The sequence below is a fragment of the Rhinoderma darwinii genome, chromosome 7, assembly GCF_050947455.1.
Source record: "Rhinoderma darwinii isolate aRhiDar2 chromosome 7, aRhiDar2.hap1, whole genome shotgun sequence".
In the NCBI taxonomy this organism is placed as follows: domain Eukaryota; kingdom Metazoa; phylum Chordata; class Amphibia; order Anura; family Rhinodermatidae; genus Rhinoderma; species Rhinoderma darwinii.
This window is the reverse complement of record NC_134693.1, coordinates 12342502-12366166: the sequence shown is the minus strand read 5'-3', so window position 1 is coordinate 12366166 and position 23665 is coordinate 12342502. Positions and strand designations below refer to the sequence as shown.

At 40.6% G+C, this 23665-nt stretch overlaps 1 protein-coding gene across 1 annotated transcript in view; it reads right to left on the bottom strand.

The window, feature by feature from the left end:
• Positions 1–368: 368 nt before the first annotated feature.
• AK4 (adenylate kinase 4) overlaps positions 369–23665 on the bottom strand; it is a 47811-nt gene continuing 24514 nt past the window's right edge. The window contains exons 3-7 of the mRNA XM_075832089.1: positions 21856–21975; positions 12244–12416; positions 10362–10511; positions 4057–4175; positions 369–1028 (exon numbers count right to left, since the gene is read on the bottom strand). Coding sequence (XP_075688204.1) covers positions 890–1028; positions 4057–4175; positions 10362–10511; positions 12244–12416; positions 21856–21975 — 701 coding nt within the window. The 3' untranslated portion in view covers positions 369–889. The remainder of the gene's footprint in view (positions 1029–4056; positions 4176–10361; positions 10512–12243; positions 12417–21855; positions 21976–23665) is intronic.

Here is a 23665-nt window from a genome sequence, read left to right as displayed (position 1 = left end):
TATGGATAAATCTGCCCCACTGTTATATATAATCTCTGACCGTCTTTGGTCTGTATAAGTACAATGGTCTCATATATCGAAACGTCTTAGGGTATGTGCACACACACTAATTACGTCCGTAATTGACGGACGTATTTCGGCCGCAAGTACCGGACCGAACTCAGTGCAGGGAGCCGGGCTCCTAGCATCATACTTATGTACGACGCTAGGAGTCCCTGCCTCTCTGCAGGACAACTGTCCCGTACTGAAAACATGATTACAGTACGGGACAGTAGTTCCACGGAGAGGCAGGGACTCCTAGCATCGTACATAACTATGATGCTAGGAGCCCGGCTCCCTGCACGGAGTTCGGTCCGGTACTTGCGGCCGAATTACGTCCGTCAATTACGGACGTAATTAGTGTGTGTGCACATACCCTTAGGGAAAAAGAGTCCGTGTTTCATTTCCCCAAGGCAGGTCAGAAAATGAGAGCTGATTATTTGCCACTTCTCCCTCTGAGACAGTTTTTATATATGGGACCCATCTGTTGTTATAATGCTTTACGTCTTTTACAATAAACTACTTTGACATATATTCTCACAAAAATACAAGATAATATCATAAAGATCACAAGGCCACTAATAACCGATACGCCATATAGATATGTTCAAAAATATCCAGATAATAAATTTAGAATTGCAGCAGAGAATTCATTGGTTGACATAACATTGACGCTCTGAGAAACACTGAACGGATTTAGAAAACATTTCTTGTCTCGACATAAGAAGTGCTGAAATCTCCTGAAAGAGAAGAAAATAGAACAAAACAGCATAAACAACTCATATATATCTATAGTGAGGACATAGCACCACATCCATCCTGCGCAGAGACCAATAAATAACCAGGGGGTCTATGGTGCCTCGGGGCGGAACGCTTGGCTGGTGTCCTCAGGATGTACCGGTGTGATTCTGTGGCTCATGAGCGTGTAGATGTACGGCCAGATTTTGTTGGTCTCGGTTCCTGAGAAAGTGTGAAGAGTTCCTTTGCTCCTGGAATAGAAGAGAGAGTTAGGCCATGTTCACACGTGGCAGAGTTTTTCCGCTGCAAATGTTGGTGCAGATTTGGGGAAATTACGCAATGAATGTGCAGCAACATTTGCATATTTGACAGGTAATTCAGACGTTGCAGATATCACAGCGGACTTGCCACAGATTTCAGTTTTTGCATTGCAAAGGCTGAAATCCGCAGTGAAATTCCGCTTCTTCCCCGCAATGGAATGAGCCGCGGAGGGGAAATTCTGCACCACGGCCTGATTTTCGCCCAGTTATTTTCTGCAACGTCTGAACTAAGTTTGCTAAAAATATATAGAAAGGTTTCAAATATACCCTCAAATTAAAAATGTATAGAAAGAAATGTAAAAAACGGCTGCTGCAGAATTCCACTGCATTTCCGCCACGTCTGAATCTGCCCTTAAAGCAGGAGGCACATACATAGATTATCCTAAGAACACCATTTTACAGCTACTTAGAATTAGTGGAGTCACTGTGTACATACATGACATGACTAATCCTGTACTGATCCTGAGATACATCCTGTATTATACTCCAGAGCTGCACTCACTATTCTGCTGGTGGTCACTGTGTACATACATTACATTACTTATCCTGTACTGATCCTGAGTTACATCCTGTATTATACTCCAGAGCTGCACTCACTATTCTGCTGGTGGAGTCACTGGTACATACATTATATTACTTATCCTGTACTGATCCTGAGTTATATCCTGTATTATACTCCAGAGCTGCACTCACTATTCTGCTGGTGGAGTCACTGTGTACATACATTACTTATCCTGTACTGATCCTGAGTTACATCCTGTATTATACTGCAGAGCTGCACTCACTATTCTGCTGGTGGAGTCACTGTGTACATACATTACATTACTTATCCTGTACTGATCCTGAGTTATATCCTGTATTATACTCCAGAGCTGCACTCACTATTCTGCTGGTGGAGTCACTGTGTACATACATTACATTACTTATCCTGTACTGATCCTGAGTTACATCCTGTATAATACTCCAGAGCTGAACTCACTATTCTGCTGGTGGAGTCACTGTGTACATACATTACATTACTTATCCTGTACTGATCCGGAGTTACAGCCTAAGGATACGTTACAGGATAAGTAATGTAATGTATGTACACAGTGACTCCACCAGCAGAATAGTGAGTGCAGCTCTGGAGTATAATACAGGATATAACTCAGGATCAGTATAAGATAAGTAATGTAATGTATTTACAATGAGGTAAACATAGTCTTAAATTTGCACCCAAAGTAGTCTGGCTCTTCTGACCTAGACTCCAAAGGAGGATTGCGCACAATATGGCGGCTACACCCTGGTCGCCATGCCTTTATATAAGACAAAACCATCCTGCACCTAAGCAATAAACTCATCAAGTCAATGCAAGTTCCACTGGTCGAGTGTTAAGATGTGAACATGTCTGGCTCCACAGCCGAGCTATTTTTGTCCTTGTCACAGGAGACTATGCAGAAACTTCTTATCTAGAGACCAATAGTTGGCAGAATCAAACTATCCTAAGCCAGTCCGAGAGTACCACAGGGCTGCACAATATAGACTGACGCACAGGAAATCTAGCGTAAAAGCCACTTATGGGATTGTCCGGTATACACAATTCCCTGTAAAATGCCCTATTAGAATATGATGAGGTAATAGAGAGGGTCCCTTGATCGGGTTTCCCTCTTTTATTAGTCCCTTTAAAAGGGTGGTCCCATCAGGATACCCACCTCTCCTATTGTTTGGGATTGCCTGGTTTAGGCTTCGTTCCCATCTGCGTCAGGGTCTCGTTCTGTCGTTCCATCGGAGCTTCCCGTCTGAACGGAATTCTGACTGAAACAAACGAAAACCATAGTTTTCCTGTTTCCATCACTATTCATTTCAATGGTGACGGATCCGGTGCAAATGGTTTCCATTTGTCTCAGTTGTACAAAGTTTCCGTCGTTTTCACGGAATGAATACCGACTACTATAGTCATTCCGTCAACACGACGGAAACCCTGCACAACTGAGACAAATGGAAACCATTTGCACCGGATCCGTCACCATTGAAATCAATGGTGATGCAAACGGAAAACTATGGTTTTCGTTTGTTTCAGTCAGAATTCCGTTCAGACGGGAAGCTCCGATGGAACGCCAGAACGAGACCCTGACGCAGATGTGAACGAAGCCTTAGAAACCCCAATAGAGCGATGGGACCCATAATCTTAAAGTGATTGTCTGCCTTTTATCATGCACTAGGGCCTCCACCACCCAGGGGGCTTAGGACCCCCCAGCAGAGGCAGAACACATTTCGACTCAGACCTGTATCTTTTTATAGGTCACAATTTTGTGGCAATTTACTGAAAATTGTGGCAAAAAAAGCGCATCATAAACCACAGTTTTGCAAAAATCTGGGACGACATTAGGACCTGGTGCGACGGCGCGTCGGTGAAGAGGACCTGGGAGTGGTAATTAAATGGTGGCATCTGGGGTCTGACTTACTTTTGGTATCTGAATTTATTTAGGAGTCCGGGATCTGCTATAAATCTGGGATCTGAATTTATTTTGTGGTCTGAATACATTTTGGGATTCTCGTAGTAAACCCTTCACCCAATAATGACCTATTTGTCCATAACAGTTGCCTTTAATAAAAATGACAAATATTGTTGGCCAACTCGATTTTTTTTGCCCAAGGACAAGGTTTGGGTCTCGTAGTAAGAACCCTTCTTTGTGAGCGGCTCTGTACTTCGGATAATAGAAAAGGGTTGCAAGCTGGAGACCCTCCTTGTATGACTTTGGATTTATAGAAAGTCATCACATCCCCTTTAAAATCTAGAAAAAGATTTCAAAAAGAAATGAAGAAAACAAAAAGTTGCATTGTCCCCGGTTCACACAGGTAAAGCTTTTTATGCAGCAATGAGGAATGATTCATGAATTGCTCCACACACACAACCCCCGACATGTAATGTTATATAACCTGCTAAATCACCGGCTGGACTCTGCTACATTATACTCACTTGTATCGCTCCATCACCGGTTTGGCAACATCTTTGTATTGGCGCAGTCTGGCAACCACTGCGTCAGGCTTATCGTCCTCCTGCCGGACAAGCGGCTCCCCGGTGACATCATCAATGCCCTGAAATCAGATATGAAAAGAACAAATAGTAAATCCGCAAGGCCCCAGCTCTCAACGTAACACGTACTGGGTCTTAGGAGTTTTTGATTTTTAAGGGGCAAACGCAGGATTTTTAAAGGGGGTTTCCAAGTGCATTGGTGTCAACATTGGAGACAACAAAATGCCGCTGATCATACAGACTTTGCCAACTTTCTACATACAGTAGGACACATCTTACACTTTTATATATGGTGGTTTCGGGGTCAGCGCTAGTTTTGCTGTCATAGTCCTAGTGGTTTAGGTGTTTTTTTTGTAGCATAATTTCTCTGGTGGTCTAAGCTAAAGACTTAGGGTAAAAGACTTTTTTATTATAAAGAGTTCCAAATCTCCTGGTTCCCTTCACACACATATATAGGGTAACATAATAAAATTCTGTCTTCCTGCAGCTGACACTAGGGGGAGCTCACAGCATAGGGAATCATACAGCTCTCCAGAGGTATCCATAGGGCCCCATACACCTGCCGTATGCCCAAAAAAAGTGTCCTTTCGGCATATGCCAGGCCGGTATGTGTAAGCAAACCGTTTTTTATTCTTAGGCTTTCCTATACGGAGGGGTACAGTAAAAAAAAAATGTGTACCGTGAGGTATATTTAAAAAAAACAAAAAACTGTAGTCAATGGGCGACGTATGCCACTTTATGCCAAAACAGTGGAATACGTCACAGCCTTCCGTCAGAGGTAAATACTCCCGACATATACCTCCGATAAAATGAAAAAATTAGACTTTATAGATCCTGCTATACAATTATCTCTTCATGGTTATATGAAGTTCTGCTGCTGAGTTGACAACTGGTGGCAAAACTACAGCATTTCCGGACAACCTCAGGTCTTCTAAAAATCTCTTTGATCATATAATCCGTATAAAAATGTGTCTCACCATAACTTCAAGATGTGACCAACATAATAAATGTCATTACAGTGCAGCAAACCTGAACACAAAGTAACAATTTTAGCTGCAGGGAAAAATATCACGTAATGTAAAACATTCTACACAAAGTGCTGCAACCTGACAATTCTTAATAATGCTGCCACCTGCTGGCAATGAGCGAGATGACAAAAACAAGAGAAATAAAAAGGATAAATTCCTATGAATTTATTATGCATGGCTGCGGGTTCAGGGTGCATACAAGAGTTTTTTTATCAATATTGATTTCAGCTGTATGTTGTTCTTTGTGTTTCTTTGCACTCATTGTAATTACTTATACTGGCCTGTGGGCCGATGTCAGTGCTGCATATGTCTGCACCATTATATTGGTGTGTTGGAAAACGGAAAAATAAAAGAATAAAAAAAAATTCCTATGAATACCACCGTCCTGTGACAAATAGATTTGTTATATTTTTATACATAGGGGTGGTATTATAGTAGTTATATTCTTGTGTATAGGGGGCAGTATTATAGTAGTTATATTCTTGTGTATAGGGGGCAGTATTATAGTAGTTATATTCTTGTGTATAGGGGGCAGTATTATAGTAGTTATATTCTTGTTTATAGGAGCAGTATTATAGTAGTTATATTCTTGTATAAAGGGGGGAGTATTATAGTAGCTATATTCTTGTATATAGAGGCAGTATTATAGTAGTTATATTCTTGTATATAGGGGCAGTATTATAGTAGTTATATTCTTGTATATAGGGGCAGTATTATAGTAGTTATATTCTTGTATATAGGGGCAGTATTATAGTAGTTATATTCTTGTATATAGAGGCAGTATTATAGTAGTTATATTCTTGTATATAGGGGCAGTATTATAGTAGTTATATTCTTGTATATAGGGGGCAGTATTATAGTAGTTATATTCTTGTATATAGGAGGCAGTATTATAGTCGTTATATTCTTGTATATAGGGGCAGTATTATAGTAGTTATATTCTTGTATATAGGGGGCAGTATTATAGTAGTTATATTCTTGTATATAGAGGCAGTATTATAGTAGTTATATTCTTGTATATAGGGGCAGTATTATAGTAGTTATATTCTTGTATATAGGGGCAGTATTATAGTAGTAATATTCTTGTATATAGGGGGCAGTATTATAGTAGTTATATTCTTGTATATAGAGGCAGTATTATAGTAGTTATATTCTTGTATATAGAGGCAGTATTATAGTAGTTATATTCTTGTATATAGGGGCAGTATTATAGTAGTTATATTCTTGTATATAGGAGCAGTATTATAGTAGTTATATTCTTGTATATAGGAGGCAGTATTATAGTAGTTATATTCTTGTATATAGGAGGCAGTATTATAGTAGTTATATTCTTGTATATAGGGGCAGTATTATAGTAGTGATATTCTTGTATATAGGGGGCAGTATTATAGTAGTTATATTCTTGTATATAGGAGCAGTATTATAGTAGTTATATTCTTGTCTATAGGGGGCAGTATTATAGTAGTTATATTCTTGTATATAGGGGCAGTATTATAGTAGTTATATTCTTGTATATAGGGGCAGTATTATAGTAGTTATTTGGATGTATATAGGAGCAGTATTATAGTAGTTATATTCTTGTATATAGGGGCAGTATTATAGTAGTTATATTCTTGTATATAGGAGGCAGTATTATAGTAGTTATAGTCTTGTATATAGGGGCAGTATTATAGTAGCTATATTCTTGTATATAGGAGGCAGTATTATAGTAGTTATACTCTTGTATATAGGGGGCAGTATTATAGTAGCTATATTCTTGTATATAGGGGGCAGTATTATAGTAGTTATATTCTTGTATATAGGAGGCAGTATTATAGTAGTTGTATTCTTGTATATAGGGGGCAGTATTATATTAGTTATATTCTTGTATATAGGGAGCAGTATTATAGTAGTTGTATTCTTGTATATAGGGGCAGTATTATAGTAGTTATATTCTTGTATATAGGAGCAGTATTATAGTAGTTATTTTCTTGTATATACGGGGCAGTATTGTAGTAGTTATATTCTTGTATATAGAGGACAGTATTATAGTAGTTATATTCTTGTCTATAGGGGGCAGTGTTATAGTAGTTATATTCTTGTATATAGGAGGCAGTATTAGGGCGGGTTCACACATGGCGGAATTTCACTTAAATTCCGCTGCGGACACTCCGCAGCGTTAATCCGCAGCGGAGCCGTTTCTCCATTGACTTTCACTTTAATTTAGCAGTGTTCGTTTACACGATGCGTACAATTCCGCTGCGGAGCATAGGCTGCGGAGCGGAATATGGTGTCCGCAGCATGCTCTGTCTGTTGCGGAGCAGTGGCGGACTCATGGCGGAATTTCTCCATTGACTTCAATGGAGATTCAAAGTTCCGCAATGAAGTCCGCAGCTGTCATGCACATGTCATGTGTGCTGCGGATGCGTCTTGCTTTTTTAACTTGACATTTCTTCATTCTGGCTGGACCTATGTATTTCTAGGTCTACAGCCAGACTGAGGAAGTCAATGGGGCTCCCGTAATGACGGGAGCGTTGCTAGGAGACGTCAGTAAATAGTCACTGTCCAGGGTGCTGAAAGAGTTAAGCGATCGGCAGTAACTGTTTCTGCACCCGGGACAGTGACTACCGATCCCAATATACATGTATCTGTAAAAAAAAATGAAGTTCGTACTTACCGAGAACTCCCTGTTTCTGTCTCCAGTCCGGCCTCCCAGGATGACGTTTCAGTGTAAGTGACGGCTGCAGCCAATCACAGGCCAAGCACAGGCTGCAGCGGTCACATGGACTGGCGCGTCATCCAGGGAGGTCGGGCTGGATGCCGAAGGAGGGACGCGTCATAAAGACAACGGGCGGTAAGTATGAATTTCTTTTACTTTCACTAGGGAAAGTGCTGTCCCTTCTCTCTATCCTGCACTGATAGGGAGAAGGGAAGCACTTTTCCCGCAGTCCGCAGCAGCTAGTCCGCATCAATTTTCTGCACATTTTGTGCAGATCCGCAGCCGTAATCCGCAACCCGGATTAGGTGCGGCATTGATGCGGACAGTTGCGGAGGAATTCCGCCATGTGTGGTCATGCCCTTATAGTAGTTAATATTCTTGTATATAGGGGGCAGTATTATAGTAGTTATGTTCTTGTATATAGGGGCAGTATTATAGTAGTTATATTCTTGTATATACGGGGCAGTATTGTAGTAGTTATATTCTTGTATATAGAGGACAGTATTATAGTAGTTATATTCTTGTCTATAGGCGGCAGTATTATAGTAGTTATATTCTTGTATATAGGGGCAGTATTATAGTAGTTATATTCTTGTATATAGGGGGCAGTATTATAGTAGTTATATTCTTGTATATAGGAGGCAGTATTATAGTAGTTATATTCTTGTATATAGGGGCAGTATTATAGTAGTTATATTCTTGTATATAGGAGCAGTATTATAGTAGTTATATTCTTGTACATAGTGGCAGTATTATAGTAGTTATAGTCTTGTATATAGCAGCAGTATTATAGTAGTTATATTCTTGTATATAGGGGGCAGTATTATATTAGTTATATTCTTGTATATAGGGGCAGTATTATAGTAGTCATATTCTTGTATATAGGGGCAGTATTATAGTAGTTATATTCCTGTATATAGGAGCAGTATTATAGTAGTTATATTCTTGTATATAGGGGGCAGTATTATAGTAGTTATATTCTTGTACATAGGGGGCAGTATTATAGTAGTTATATTCTTGTATATAGGGAGCAGTATTATAGTAGTTATATTCTTGTATATAGGAGCAGTATTATAGTAGTTATATTCTTGTATATAGGGGGCAGTATTATATTAGTTATATTCTTGTATATAGGGGCAGTATTATAGTAGTCATATTCTTGTATATAGGGGCAGTATTATAGTAGTTATATTCCTGTATATAGGAGCAGTATTATAGTAGTTATATTCTTGTATATAGGGGGCAGTATTATAGTAGTTATATTCTTGTACATAGGGGGCAGTATTATAGTAGTTATATTCTTGTATATAGGGAGCAGTATTATAGTAGTTATATTCTTGTATATAGGGAGCAGTATTATAGTAGTTATATTCTTGTATATAGGGGGCAGTATTACAGTAGTTATATTCTTGTATATAGGAGGCAGTATTATAGTCGTTATATTCTTGTATATAGCAGCAGTATTATAGTAGTTATATTCTTGTATATAGGGGGCAGTATTATATTAGTTATATTCTTGTATATAGGGGCAGTATTATAGTAGTTATATTCTTGTATATAGAGGCAGTATTATAGTAGTTATATTCTTGTATATAGGGGACAGTATTATATTAGTTATATTCTTGTATATAGGGGCAGTATTATAGTAGTTATATTCTTGTATATAGGGGGCAGTATTATAGTAGTTATATTCTTGTATATAGGGGCAGTGTTATAGTAGTTATATTCTTGTATATAGGGGCAGTATTATAGTAGTTATATTCTTGTATATAGGGGGCAGTATTATAGTAGTTATATTCTTGTATATAGGAGCAGTATTATAGTAGTTATATTCTTGTATATAGGGGGCAGTATTATAGTAGTTATATTCTTGTATATAGGGGCAGTATTATAGTAGTTATATTCTTGTATATAGGAGGCAGTATTATAGTAGTTATATTCTTGTATATAGGGGCAGTATTATAGTAGTTATATTCTTGTATATAGGGGCAGTATTATAGTAGTTATATTCTTGTATATAGGGAGCAGTATTATAGTAGTTATACTCTTGTATATAGGGGGCAGTATTATAGTAGTTATATTCTTGTATGTAGGAGCAGTATTATAGTAGTTATATTCTTGTATATAGGGGGCAGTATTATAGTAGTTATATTCTTGCATATAGAGGCAGTATTATAGTAGTTATATTCTTGTATATAGGGGACAGTATTATATTAGTTATATTCTTGTATATAGGGGCAGTATTATAGTAGTTATATTCTTGTATATAGGGGCAGTATTATAGTAGTTATATTCTTTTTCAAAGAGCGATATTTCTGATTTTGACAAAAAAAAATGCTAATTGTGCCATAACTATGCTGTGTGAACCCCATGGAGCATTATGGACCCTTCGCTGTTCCATACATATATGTTCTTCTCTACACCTGTTCAGCCCCATTCACTTGAATGTAAAGCACAGCTTCCCTCTCTATAGTCACACTCCGTACTACAGAGAGTCACCAGCCAGTACTGAATATTCTTACGTGCACTTGGGGAGGGTTGAACTCCAGGTTGTAGACTCTTCCGCTGGGCAGGTGAACCCACCGCGTGTTCAGACGATCCTTCAGGGTCTCGAATGGGATGTTTAACGTGATTACCAGGTATATAGGGGCAGTATTATAGTAGTTATATTCCTGTATATAGGAGCAGTATTATAGTAGTTATATTCTTGTATATAGGGGGCAGTATTATAGTAGTTATATTCTTGTACATAGGGGGCAGTATTATAGTAGTTATATTCTTGTATATAGGGAGCAGTATTATAGTAGTTATATTCTTGTATATAGGGAGCAGTATTATAGTAGTTATATTCTTGTATATAGGGGGCAGTATTACAGTAGTTATATTCTTGTATATAGGAGGCAGTATTATAGTCGTTATATTCTTGTATATAGCAGCAGTATTATAGTAGTTATATTCTTGTATATAGGGGGCAGTATTATATTAGTTATATTCTTGTATATAGGGGCAGTATTATAGTAGTTATATTCTTGTATATAGAGGCAGTATTATAGTAGTTATATTCTTGTATATAGGGGACAGTATTATATTAGTTATATTCTTGTATATAGGGGCAGTATTATAGTAGTTATATTCTTGTATATAGGGGGCAGTATTATAGTAGTTATATTCTTGTATATAGGGGCAGTGTTAGGGTATGTGCACACACACTAATTACGTCCGTAATATACGGACGTATTTCGGCCCCAAGTTCCGGACCGAACTCAGTGCAGGGAGCCGGGCTCCTAGCATCATAGTTATGTACGATGCTAGGGGTCCCTGCCTCTCTGCAGGACAACTGTCCCGTTCTGTAATCATGTTTTCAGTACGGGACAGTTGTCCTGCAGCGAGGCAGGGACTCCTAGCATCGTACATAACTATGATGCTAGGAGCCCGGCTCCCTGCACTGAGTTCGGTCCGGAACTTGCTGCTGAAATACGTCCGTATATTACGGACGTAATTAGTGTGTGTGCACATACCCTAATAGTAGTTATATTCTTGTATATAGGGGGCAGTATTATAGTAGTTATATTCTTGTATATAGGGGGGCAGTATTATAGTAGTTATATTCTTGTATATAGGAGCAGTATTATAGTAGTTATATTCTTGTATATAGGGGGCAGTATTATAGTAGTTATATTCTTGTATATAGGAGCAGTATTATAGTAGTTATATTCTTGTATATAGGGGGCAGTATTATAGTAGTTATATTCTTGTATATAGGGGCAGTATTATAGTAGTTATATTCTTGTATATAGGAGGCAGTATTTTAGTAGTTATATTCTTGTATATAGGGGCAGTATTATAGTAGTTATATTCTTGTATATAGGGGCAGTATTATAGTAGTTATATTCTTGTATATAGGGAGCAGTATTATAGTAGTTATACTCTTGTATATAGGGGGCAGTATTATAGTAGTTATATTCTTGTATGTAGGAGCAGTATTATAGTAGTTATATTCTTGTATATAGGGGGCAGTATTATAGTAGTTATATTCTTGCATATAGAGGCAGTATTATAGTAGTTATATTCTTGTATATAGGGGACAGTATTATATTAGTTATATTCTTGTATATAGGGGCAGTATTATAGTAGTTATATTCTTGTATATAGGGGCAGTATTATAGTAGTTATATTCTTTTTCAAAGAGCGATATTTCTGATTTTGACAAAAAAAAATGCTAATTGTGCCATAACTATGCTGTGTGAACCCCATGGAGCATTATGGACCCTTCGCTGTTCCATACATATATGTTCTTCTCTACACCTGTTCAGCCCCATTCACTTGAATGTAAAGCACAGCTTCCCTCTCTATAGTCACACTCCGTACTACAGAGAGTCACCAGCCAGTACTGAATATTCTTACGTGCACTTGGGGAGGGTTGAACTCCAGGTTGTAGACTCTTCCGCTGGGCAGGTGAACCCACCGCGTGTTCAGACGATCCTTCAGGGTCTCGAATGGGATATTTAACGTGATTACCAGGTCCAGGTCACAGATCTTATCCAGAGCCTCTGCCTGCACCACTGTCCTGGGAAACCCTAAACACAGGTAAAGACATAATCTTATAATCAGAATCTTGTGGGGGTCTAAAAAAGAAATCCTGAGAAATAAATCCACATTGCAAAGGGAAATTGCATTTGGTAGCACTGGCCAGGTCCCAGCACTCCCTTGTAATTCTGGGTACGATGATTACTAATTGCCGTGTTCTCAGTATTGCCCTGGGGCAACTTAAGAAATGTGTAGCTTTCCACTTAGCTTCAGCACCTTGTGGTGAGGTCAAACTATTCTATTTACATGATTATGCAGGCAGCCATTTTGCTTTCATGGAAATAATAATATAAATCATTGTCTTCTATGGGAGAGTGTAGTGGGCATGCTCTGCCATGTGCAGAAGTCTCTGTGCAGGGAGAGGGAGGAGGGAGGAGGAGCTGAGCTGTCTCCAATGTCAATGGCGTCATCCTATGTTTGCTGTCTTCAACTTTAAGATAGAGGTATTACCTTATATTGTACCCCTGCCCGGTGATATTGAGATGATTACTGACCCTGTCCCAGTGTATACAGTAAAAGCTGAAAAGTGCAGGGACTATCAACCTATTCAGACGGCTCAGTGTCCAGTGTGAAAACTGCAATATCTCCGTATTCACACTGAAATTATCATCGTCCATTTAAAAGAAAACTAAACACCCCCTCCAGGGAGAAAGGAATTGGCCAAGTGCAACAACGGGCGCCTGATATGGATGTCGTGACATACAAGGATCTTGCTGGGGGAGATGCCCTTTAATTATATGTATACGGTTATAGCAGTCACACAGTATATAATATAGTATTTAATAGATATAGGAGTTTATGGCTCTTTTGACAGTAAATTAGGAGAAAAAAAATATCCTTAATATGGCCATGAATCTGTAATGTCAGCCATATAAATAATCACGCTGAATACAGCGGAGAGAATTACTGCTTGTGACTATCAGATAAAAATATAACCTGGTGGCAGCCGGGACAGGAGACATCGCTCAACAGGGAAATCTCTTATGCTGGAAGAGAATAAACAGCAGATCCACCCGACAGACATTTATATGTGGATATGGCTGGGTTCACACACCTATTTTCAGACGTATTAGAGGCGTTTTACGCCTCGAATACGTCGGCAAACATCTGCCCATTCATTTGAAAGGGTTTGCGGACGTACTGTGCCGACGACCTGTAATTTTACGCGTCGCTGTCAAAGGACGGCGCGTAAAATGACAGCCTCGTCAAAGTGCAGGACACTTCTTGGGACGTAATTGGAGCCGTTTTTCATTGAATCCAATGAACAGCTCCAAATTACGTCCGTAATTGACGCCTCGCAAAACGAGAGTACGAGCAATTACATCTGAAATGCAGGAGCTGTTTTCTCCTGAAAACAGCTCCGTAATTTCAGCCATAATTGACGTTATCGTGTGCACATACCCTTAAGGGGTTCCCTGCCCCGACTGACGACCGCAGTCAGGTGTGATGCAACAGAAAGAGGCGAGGAGCCTGGTGACCAGAGGTGTGGGAATAGTGGCAAACTATAGAGCAGGAGTGTAACAAGTAACCATGGTGCCCCACTATATCGTGACCACTTTTAGCAGCAAGTTCCGAACATGAAAACATATTTTGTTCTTAATGCACAGAGATAATGCACACAGTGATATGACAGTACAGGGATAAAGCCCACAGTGATGTCACAATACAGGGGAAAAAACACAGTGATGTGAGAGTACAGGGATAAAGCCCACAGTGATGTGAGAGTACAGGGATAAAGCCCACAGTGATGTCACAATACAGGGATAAAGCCCACAGTGATGTCACAGTATCGGATAAAGCCCACAGTGATGTCACAATACAGGGATAAAACACAGTGATGTCACAGTACAGGAATAATGTACACAGTGATGTTAAAGTGCAGGAATAACATACACGGTGATGTCACAATACAGGGATAAAGCCCACAGTGATGTCACAATACAGGGATAAAGCCCACAGTGATGTCACAATACAGGGATAAAGCCCACAGTGATGTGACAGTACAGGGATAAAGCTCACAGTGATGTCACAATACAGGGATAAAGCCCACAGTGATGTCACAATACAGGGATAAAACACAGTGATGTCACAGTACAGGAATAATGTACACAATAATGTCACAGTACAGGAATAATGTACACAATGATGTCACAGTACAGGAATAATGTACACAATGATATCACAGTACAGGAATAATGTACACAATGATGTCACAGTGCAGGAATAATGTACACAATGATGTCACAGTGCAGGAATAGTGCACATAGGGCTGTTACAATATTGGGATAATTCGTACAGTGAAGTCAACACAGGGATACTGCGTACAGCGATGTCACTAATCTTTGCAGGGATGTTACAGCACAGGCATAAGGCACACCATGGATCCACAGGACGAACGCATACAAAAAAAGGTCCCCATGTACCTTTGACCTCACAGCATAGAAAACAAATACATATAATGATGTCACATGCCGTTATAAAGAACACACGATGTTACAGTATAAGGATAATGCATATAGTGATGTCACAGTATAAGGATAATGCATATAGTGATGTCACAGCACACGACTATTGCAAAACAGAACGTCACTTTGAAGGGCCAATATTTTTAAGTAAAATCAATAAATATAAATAATTAAATTTTCTCTATGGTTCTCCAGCAAAATAAGCAACTTTCCAGTCCCACCCATCCCGATCGTCACTTTTCGTTTCCCTAGGTTACAACATGTAGGCGCTTATCCCTCCCTGGTCGTTGTTTCTCCTCTTATCAAGTGAGTGTATGACAGCGACGTGAATGCACATTGTGCCGCGCACAGCCTACTTTACAATGCATTACGTGAGCAAAACTACTTGTGAATGTGCACAGACTGAGAGGCGCAAATTGTGGGATTTGTAGTCTGGAGCGGCGTAAGGCAGGTCACGAGAGTGATCAGGAATGTGCTTAGGAATGAATGGGAAATAACGGAATTAATATTGACATACGGCAACATATGGGAGGGTAAAAAAAACATGATGTATACTTTATTAAACAACACATAACACATTGAGAGAGTAATTGAAAATATGATCTGTAACCGGAATACCCATTTAAGATATTCCATCAGTATCAGATCGGCTGACTTACCACCCTTAATTGTTTGCCAGGCACAGCGCCATCATTTGGTCGTGGCTGTGCCTGGTATTGCAGCTCACATATATGGGACTGAGCTGCAATACCAGGCATAGCCACTGCCAAATGTACGGCGCTGTGCTTGGTAAATAATGAAGGGTACTTAGCGCTCAGTCGAGTGCCGCCGCTTCTTCAGTCAGCTCTGGATAGATTATTAATATTATAGCGCCAGAAAACCCCTTTAAAAGAACACTCCAGGTAGAACTGATGCACTGTATAATGTGTAGAGGAGGGCCGAGGGGGCTGAGGAATGACACAAGGATTTAAAGGAGTCTAAATAGAGAAGTCATGCGCCTCCCCCTTGATTTAGGCATAACACAGTGTATCGGTTTTGTCCGGAGTGTTCCTTTAACAAACACAAAGGAAAGAGGGAAAGATTACATTGTATCCATCAAATAATAATAAGACATATCCAGTTCTTTTTTCCCTTCACATTAAGAGTTCTGGTTTAAAGCTTGGCAGCCATTCACATTGTGCAGACAGCTGCATCCCTAATAGTTTAGCCAAACCCCAGTGATCCACTGTATTCTGTCGCTCTGTATTGTGGGAGATGTAGTGTTCTCCACCACATGCTACTGTACAGTGATAACACAAAATTCCCTACACTCAACCAGCAGGGGGCTGCAATGAGATCCGAGATCATACAGCCTGTGAATGCAGCTCTAGATGTGACTGGAGTATAAGTCATGAAGTAATTCAATATCATCACTACAAAATACGTGCAGTAAAGTATTAGGATTATTCAATGGGATATGTAGATATACAGGAGTTATGTTATATACGATATTGTTCTTGTGTTTCATCCAGGAATCCTGGCAGAATCTGGGGCACTTCTCTGCGTTACGCCCTTCGCTCTGCCGCCCATGCTGGGTTTTTAATCTAAAATCCATTAAACAGCCACATCAATTTCATTCCAGTGAATTGCATTAACCCAAATATACTGAGTCTCGGTCTCCTAAAAAAAATACAGAAAAGTCTTTTCTGAGAAAAACAGGGATTGGAGATATTTAAGATAAAAGGGTCAGCAGCTTTTTAGATCTACGGGTGAATTCACACACGGCAGATTAGTTGCAGAAATTTCTCCGACTGTCCTATTCACTGGAATGCAGAAATCCAGGCACATGCTGCAGAAACCTCCCCATTCAGATGCATGGAACAGATTCTGAGTCGCAGAAATTTCTGCAATGAATCTGCCGCATGTGAACATACCCTAAGGCCCTGTTCCTATCTGCGTCGTAGGCTCCGTTAGAAGCTTTTGTCGCAGAATCCGTAGTTTTGTCCAGCAAAATGACGAACACTGTGAACACCAAACTAAATCGTGTGCCGAAGACTTCCGGCAGCTCTGGTTTTTCGTTGTTCGGCTCCTTTGACGGAGATGTGAACAGAGCCTTCGGGTGCAGTATGATCAGCGACTCCAACTAAGCTGCATTGTCTGTTGGAGTCAGGTAGTCTGAAATCATACTCCAGTTTCATCAGAGGCTGATTTTACTCCTGCCCCCCCCATACTTTACACTGCAGCTCTGCTTGCTCAGATTGGCGGATGTTTATAAGCACACGCTCAGCAGGTAGTCAATAAATGGAGATCTGATTGTTCTTATAAGAATAAAATAATTGTAACCTGCGTCAGATTATAGGAAGGTCACATGCCCGGAGGCCTCCCTCACTTAGGACACCTAGGGGGCCACCACCACCACCCACCCTCCCTGATGGCCATTCAGTGATCCTATCCAGCTTAGAGGAGGTGAAGAGTTGGTCAAGTATGCAAGGGACTTTCTTTTGAAGGGTGTCTCCATAACTCTCATAGTAGAGAGGGCCTGTAATAGGGGGTCAGGTGGACTCTGGGTCCCAAAGGTTGGATAGTGCCCCCTACTATCCCTAATCTGGACTTGACTGCAACCTACAAAAAAGGTAACCTCAAGTGATAAAAAGAAGATTATCAGGTAACAGTCACATATGAGGGTCAGTAACTAGGGAGCCGAGCAGTTCCACATTAGCAAATTCAGCTCTGCTATATCTACATGCAGGTATTTCAGATTCAGGTGGGCCGGGCACATTGTAATGATCTCCTGTCTCCTGCATACAAACCAGGTAAAATTTAGGGCCTCGCCTCCTCAACAATAAAGGTAATAGCGGTGGAAGGGGCTGCCAGAATTGCAATCTGAAGTGACTCCCTGGCCAGCGATCCCTTAGTCCCGTTGCCACAGCTCCTCATTATTACCATTGTTTTGTAGCAAACATTCGTTCATCCGGAGCGAGTTTACTTATCCATTGTGTAAAACATAATTACTGAAAGTGTTCTATATCCAATCAGTAAATATCGTCAAATTAGATTAGTCCGAAATCTGCGGGATCAACCGGACAAGTAGATCCCTGGGCTGTTCGCGTCCAACCAAAATGCAGGAAAATATAACTGGGATCACCCCACAATCGAATGCGTATGGGGGCAGCATGGATTTTAAAGGCTATGGCTGCCTGTAGGATCAGACTACACAGGGTTAGTTTGTAGTCTGTATCCATAGAGACACATCGGTCTGCATAGGAGCTGTATATGCAAAACTGTAGAAAATTTTTAATCAAGACTATTTATATAGTTGCATCATTTTGGCATAAAACAGTGGTTGGAAAGGTGAAAAAATGCTTTATCTCCTTTTGTTGCCCCAGGAGATAAGCGTTGCCACGTGTACAAGGCAACGCTTATCCTCCTCTTCAAATGCAATTAAACATGCACACTTAGCCAATCCAACAATATATGTTCATGGGGATGATAATTGTGGTTCACAGCTTGATTATGTGCACCAACAAGAAAAAAAAAAAAGTTATCTTCAGTGTACGGTCAGCTTTTTAATGCATATAAAATCATCGTACCGCTACATTGTCATGGATACAGCTCCAGGAATATTTCTATTACTGTCTCTTTAAAAAAAAAACTGCAGCTGCCAATCACAGGAATACTTAAATTTAAAGGGGTTGTCCAGGATTAGAAAAGCATGTCTGCTTCTACCAAAAACAGCGCCACGCCTGACCATGGGTTGTGTCTGGTATTACAGCTCATCTACTACAAAGTGAATGGGGCTGAGCTGCAATACCACCCACAACCTGTGGACAGGCGTGGCACTGTTTTGAGAAGAAAGCCACCATGCTTTTCCAAGGCTTTATTCACATCTGCGTTAGAGGCTCAGTTAGGGGCCTCCGTTGCAGGTCCGGCCAAAAATATTGGAAACAACAGGCTATTGTTTCTGGATACACCGACGGAAACCTGACAGAACCAATTCAAGTCAATGAGTTCTATCGGCCGCTGTTGGTGTCTCGCCGTACAACGGAATAGGCGCTTCTGGTATTTGCAATGCTCTGCTCCTCTGACAGATGGTCAAAAGTCCAGAAACCTAACCGAAAAAACGCATGTGTTTGCCGCAATTTCCATGCTAAATGCAGAACCGTGGCTAATTGCAGTAAAAACGGATGCGTTTTTTAGGGCAGTTTTCGATCGCACACCAAGTGCATGCACTTAGGCCCTGTTCACATGGAGTTTTTTGCAGGTGGAAAAATCTGCCTCAAAATTCCTTCAGGAATTTGACCTACCGGCAGAACATTTGCCGTGTTTTTCACTGCCATTGAGCGCAGCGGGTGAAAATCGCTTTCTCTGCCTCCCATTGATGTCAATGGGAGGTCAGAGTCGGAAATGGCCGAAGAAAGGTCATGTTGCTTCTATTTCCCGCGAGCATTTTTTTTTTTTTAATCAATGGAGGCGACTTCAGGTGTTTTTTTGCCGTTGTTTCCGCGTCAAAACAGCGCCAAAATACTCCGTGTGAACTGGCCCTTAGAGTCGTCCTTACTTGACAATTTGTTAAAAATTCTATTCAGGTGTTTCTTAGTTGTGTCTGTTTCTGGGAAAGCTGGATGATGTGGCGATAGGGGAGGCCCAGAGCCGTTACCCTGTTGGGGCCCCTCCGCTCTATGATCTACAGGCCGTGGGCATCAATCTGGCGCTGAGTGACCCAAGTTCCACTTTTAGTTAAACCATAAACTTCAATCTCAGGCCGTTTCTGTTAAAAATTAAAACATTGCTCCAAAATGAATGAGAAATGTGGCAGCGAGAGAGAGGAAACAATGTAACGGTCACAAGTTCTGCTATTACAGGGAGTTGAGTCATCCCTTTCCGTTAATGTCACATCTGAGCCGGGCAGATACACAACGGATGGAATATTCCACAGATCTGCGGCTACATATAGATTATTTCACAATCATGACAGAGGATTGGCAGCCGCAGGAGCTCCTTACTATAATAAACATTGTTTTCTTCCAGTGCAAAGCAATCACCACTAGGGGGAGCTTAGGAATTTACTGCATACTGTTTATACATTGAATTCCATAATAAAACAGTATGCAGTGTGCTCCCCCTAGTGGTGGCTGCAGGCAGATGGAATTTTATCATTGTAGCTCTGTATTAGAAAAAAAAACAGCAACTCTTATAAAGACTTATTATAAAATGAATTAGAACAGAAATTTTGGTATTTTTTCTTTATTCCTCCACATTCCGACAGTAATTTTTTTTTTGGGGACAGGTTTTATGTCGTTTTTTAAGGTGCATTTTGGAGTAAATATAAATTAGCACATTACAGTGGAAATGCATAAAAAAAAATATTTCCAAAGTTATGGTAACACCAAATATGAATATATTATGAACTGTTAATATGAATATATTATGAGCTGTTATGTGATGGTAATTAATATATTTTTTTACTTCTTTTTTTATTAAATTTTTTTAGTGATTATTTTCTTTTTTTTCATATTTTTTTTTACAATCCTATCAAGTTATTTTTTTTTTTAGACTTAATTGTATCGGCTTATGTGTATAGCCAGTACATTAAGCCCATGTTTAAAAATATCCATAACCATCTGTTAGGCTATAGATGAAGTACGTCTATGAAGGAGCGACACTTATCACAGACTGCAAAATCCGATCTCTTTGAATAAATGAGGCCATTGTATGCATAATGCCCAGAATTCTCCCATCAGCACCTAAAGGGTTTGGGGGCTGTGAACATCACTGCAGCCCCTTCATTGGGGGAATGAGTGGGGGTCTGAACTGAGGGGTTTCCAAGACTATGATAGGCCATCAATATCAGATTGCACAGGGTCCGACTCTTGGCACCCCCACCAACCAGCTGACTGAAGGGGCCATTGTGAGGGCCACGCTTCTTTCATTGTTTACCAGGCACAGCGCAGTATATTTGCTAGTGGTTGTGCCTGGTACTTCAGCTCAGTCTCTACAAGTGAATGAGGCTGAGCTGCAATACCAGGCACAGCCACTACCAAATGTACGGCGCTGTGGTCCCCAGGACCCCTGGAGGGTCGTGTGAAGACCTCCGGTTGGGGTCGCGGGCCACTCACTGATGTTCCGGTTTCAACTGTATCTGTGTTCTCAGGACGCAGATACAGTTGAATCCAATGCTGGAGCAAGGAGCTGACAGCTCCTTGCTCTAGCATTCACTTTGGCATGAGCGGTGTGCCTTGTGCGGCTCGGAGCAGATAGGCGCGATGCATTGATGTCATCACGCCTGTCTGTGCCGAGCCACACACCAACCGGAGGAGCAGAAGGATCTCCTCCAATGGTCGTGGAAACAGGGATAGGTATGTATTTTATTATTTCTTACTAGGCAGAATGGGGACATCATACTGTGTGGGGGGCCCACTCTAATGTGTTTCAAACCCCCCCACCCCCCGTGCTAAACCTCTAAGTAGACCACTGATGGCGACTGATGGATGGGTCGGGTCACATGACTCACCATCAGCGGCGATAGTCAAGCTTCAGCGACGCACAGCAGTAGGACACCCTGAACCCCCTATCCCCCGCCCCCACAATTATCATCTTTTCGATGTTGCAGGGACTTATTTTTCGAATTGAGCTAAGTATAGGGATGGAACTACGATGATGATGTTGACATACGTCAGACAAAATGGGGCTAAGTACGGTAGTGGGGGGTCCCAAACAAAAGTCTCGGCCAAAAGTGGGTCCCGGCCTCAGAAAGTTTGGGAACCATTGCTCCATACAGACACTAGCCAGCAAGGCACAAACCAGATAAAATTTTGAATGCAGCTTTGATTGTGACTGGAGTATAAGACACAATATAACTAGAGATTAACATAAATAGCGCAAAGTATTTGCAAAGTTACTCGACATTATGTTTAAATTGTAAAATAAAGTAGCGCTACATTGCCACGCAGTGGAACAGGACGAGGAACCAGAGATGTAAACTCACCGTCCAGGAGCCAACTGTGCGTCGTCTTCTTCTCTAACTCAGAAAGCATGACGCGAGTGATCAGGTTATCGGGGACGGGGAGACCCTCTTTCATATATTGCTTAGCCAACACTCCGGTCTCTGTGAGCAAAGAGAATAAAGAAGGACCTGTTATTGGATTTTACTTTTACAAGGTCGAATGTAACATAAAAATATACAGCATGCACTTCTAAAGGTCAAATAAAACACAATGAACTCAATTTAAAGGGTATGAATACTTTTACAACCAATTTATATTACGCCAATGCACCCGAAATTAAAAAGAAAAAGCAGCAAATTTGGAAAACAAATCTTCTACCGTTTTGTGTATACAGCTCCTCGTCTTTGTGATTATAAATGATAACTGACCCTGAGTAGTACACTTAGTTTTTTCCACGTTATTTCAAACAATAAGTGAAATCGCAGGATCAACAAAAATTTTAGTATCAGGCTGGAAAGATCTTTTGAAAACTCTCGCTGCGGTCTGTGAAACCAGGGATGATCCGGCGAAGAAAAATATTATGATTCATGCAGTTGATGAAATCCCTGTTTTCTTTGGATCCAGAGAATGAGAAAAAGGAAGCACAATGGTGGAATGAAAGGGAACCGGTCACCAGAATAGGCCCCTTTAAATGTATGACATGATCTTAACAGTTGTGGTCATAATGCTGACCTAGAGGGCACTAAATGTCCCAAAGTGCTGATAACAGATGGAAAATAGCTTGCCACTAATGCCCCTCCCCTTTGTGAGTAACCGCAGCCAATCAGCAGAGCCTGGAATGGTCATGTGACATAATTCCCTGTAGCCCTGAATCCTTAGAAGTGGGGAGAGCCCCTGATTGGCATTGTGCACTTAATGGGTGAAATTGTTCCAACTAGTTCAGCTTTTAAAGAGCATCACAAAGATGCCCCAATTTAAAGGGAACCTGTCCCTGTGACAGTTCTCTTTAAAAGGGAACACTGGCCCGACCCTGACCCCCACCCATTTATGGAAATCATCCATTTATTCTGTTTTCAACAATGCTAAACTTAAAAAACTATTGTTGATTGTTGACTTTTCAGGGGATGAAGTTACAGCTTCCTGTGAGAAGAAAACGGCTCTGCCTGTCCCCCCTATGACAACCCTTCCTGCTCCTGTATTCTGGCAAGAAAACGTTATCATAGTCACTGAGTCGGTTAGCAGCCATTTCCAATCCAGCTTTCTCTTACCTAGCATAGGTAAGGTCCAATTGGTTACTATAAGGTCTAGTGTCCCTATGATAACACTTCCAGAGTGCAAAGCGGAGAAGCTTTTTTCACGGGTGGCCTGTGATGTAGTCTAGTTACCGGTGACATGATATATTACACATATAATCATATTGGTCACACACACTAGATCGGCTTTGATAGAGATCTTCCGGCAGTTGTCCTTTAATATAGTTTTTGTTGCACATTGATAAGGAACTCCAGAAATGGCAGTACAAGCTGATACAGGCCGATCCCTGCACGACACGGTTCAGATATTCGCCTGGGGCAAAATGAAGGTATAGAAAAAATATATATATTGAATGTCAGCATAGCAGAGGTGAAGTCCTAAAAAAATGCATATTTGTCACCAGCCTCTTTAAACACCTGTCACGTCTGCTTTTAGGGGGCAGCATAGAATAGAGCTGGAGGCGCGGAGTTTGGGATATATAGTTTTCTATTATTTTATTCAGTATTTTCCACGTAAAAAAGCTGTTGAAATGTCGCCAGAACTCATAGAAAGAGCCTGTGAGTCCTATTTCCCCTGACCACACTTCATGGATTGGTT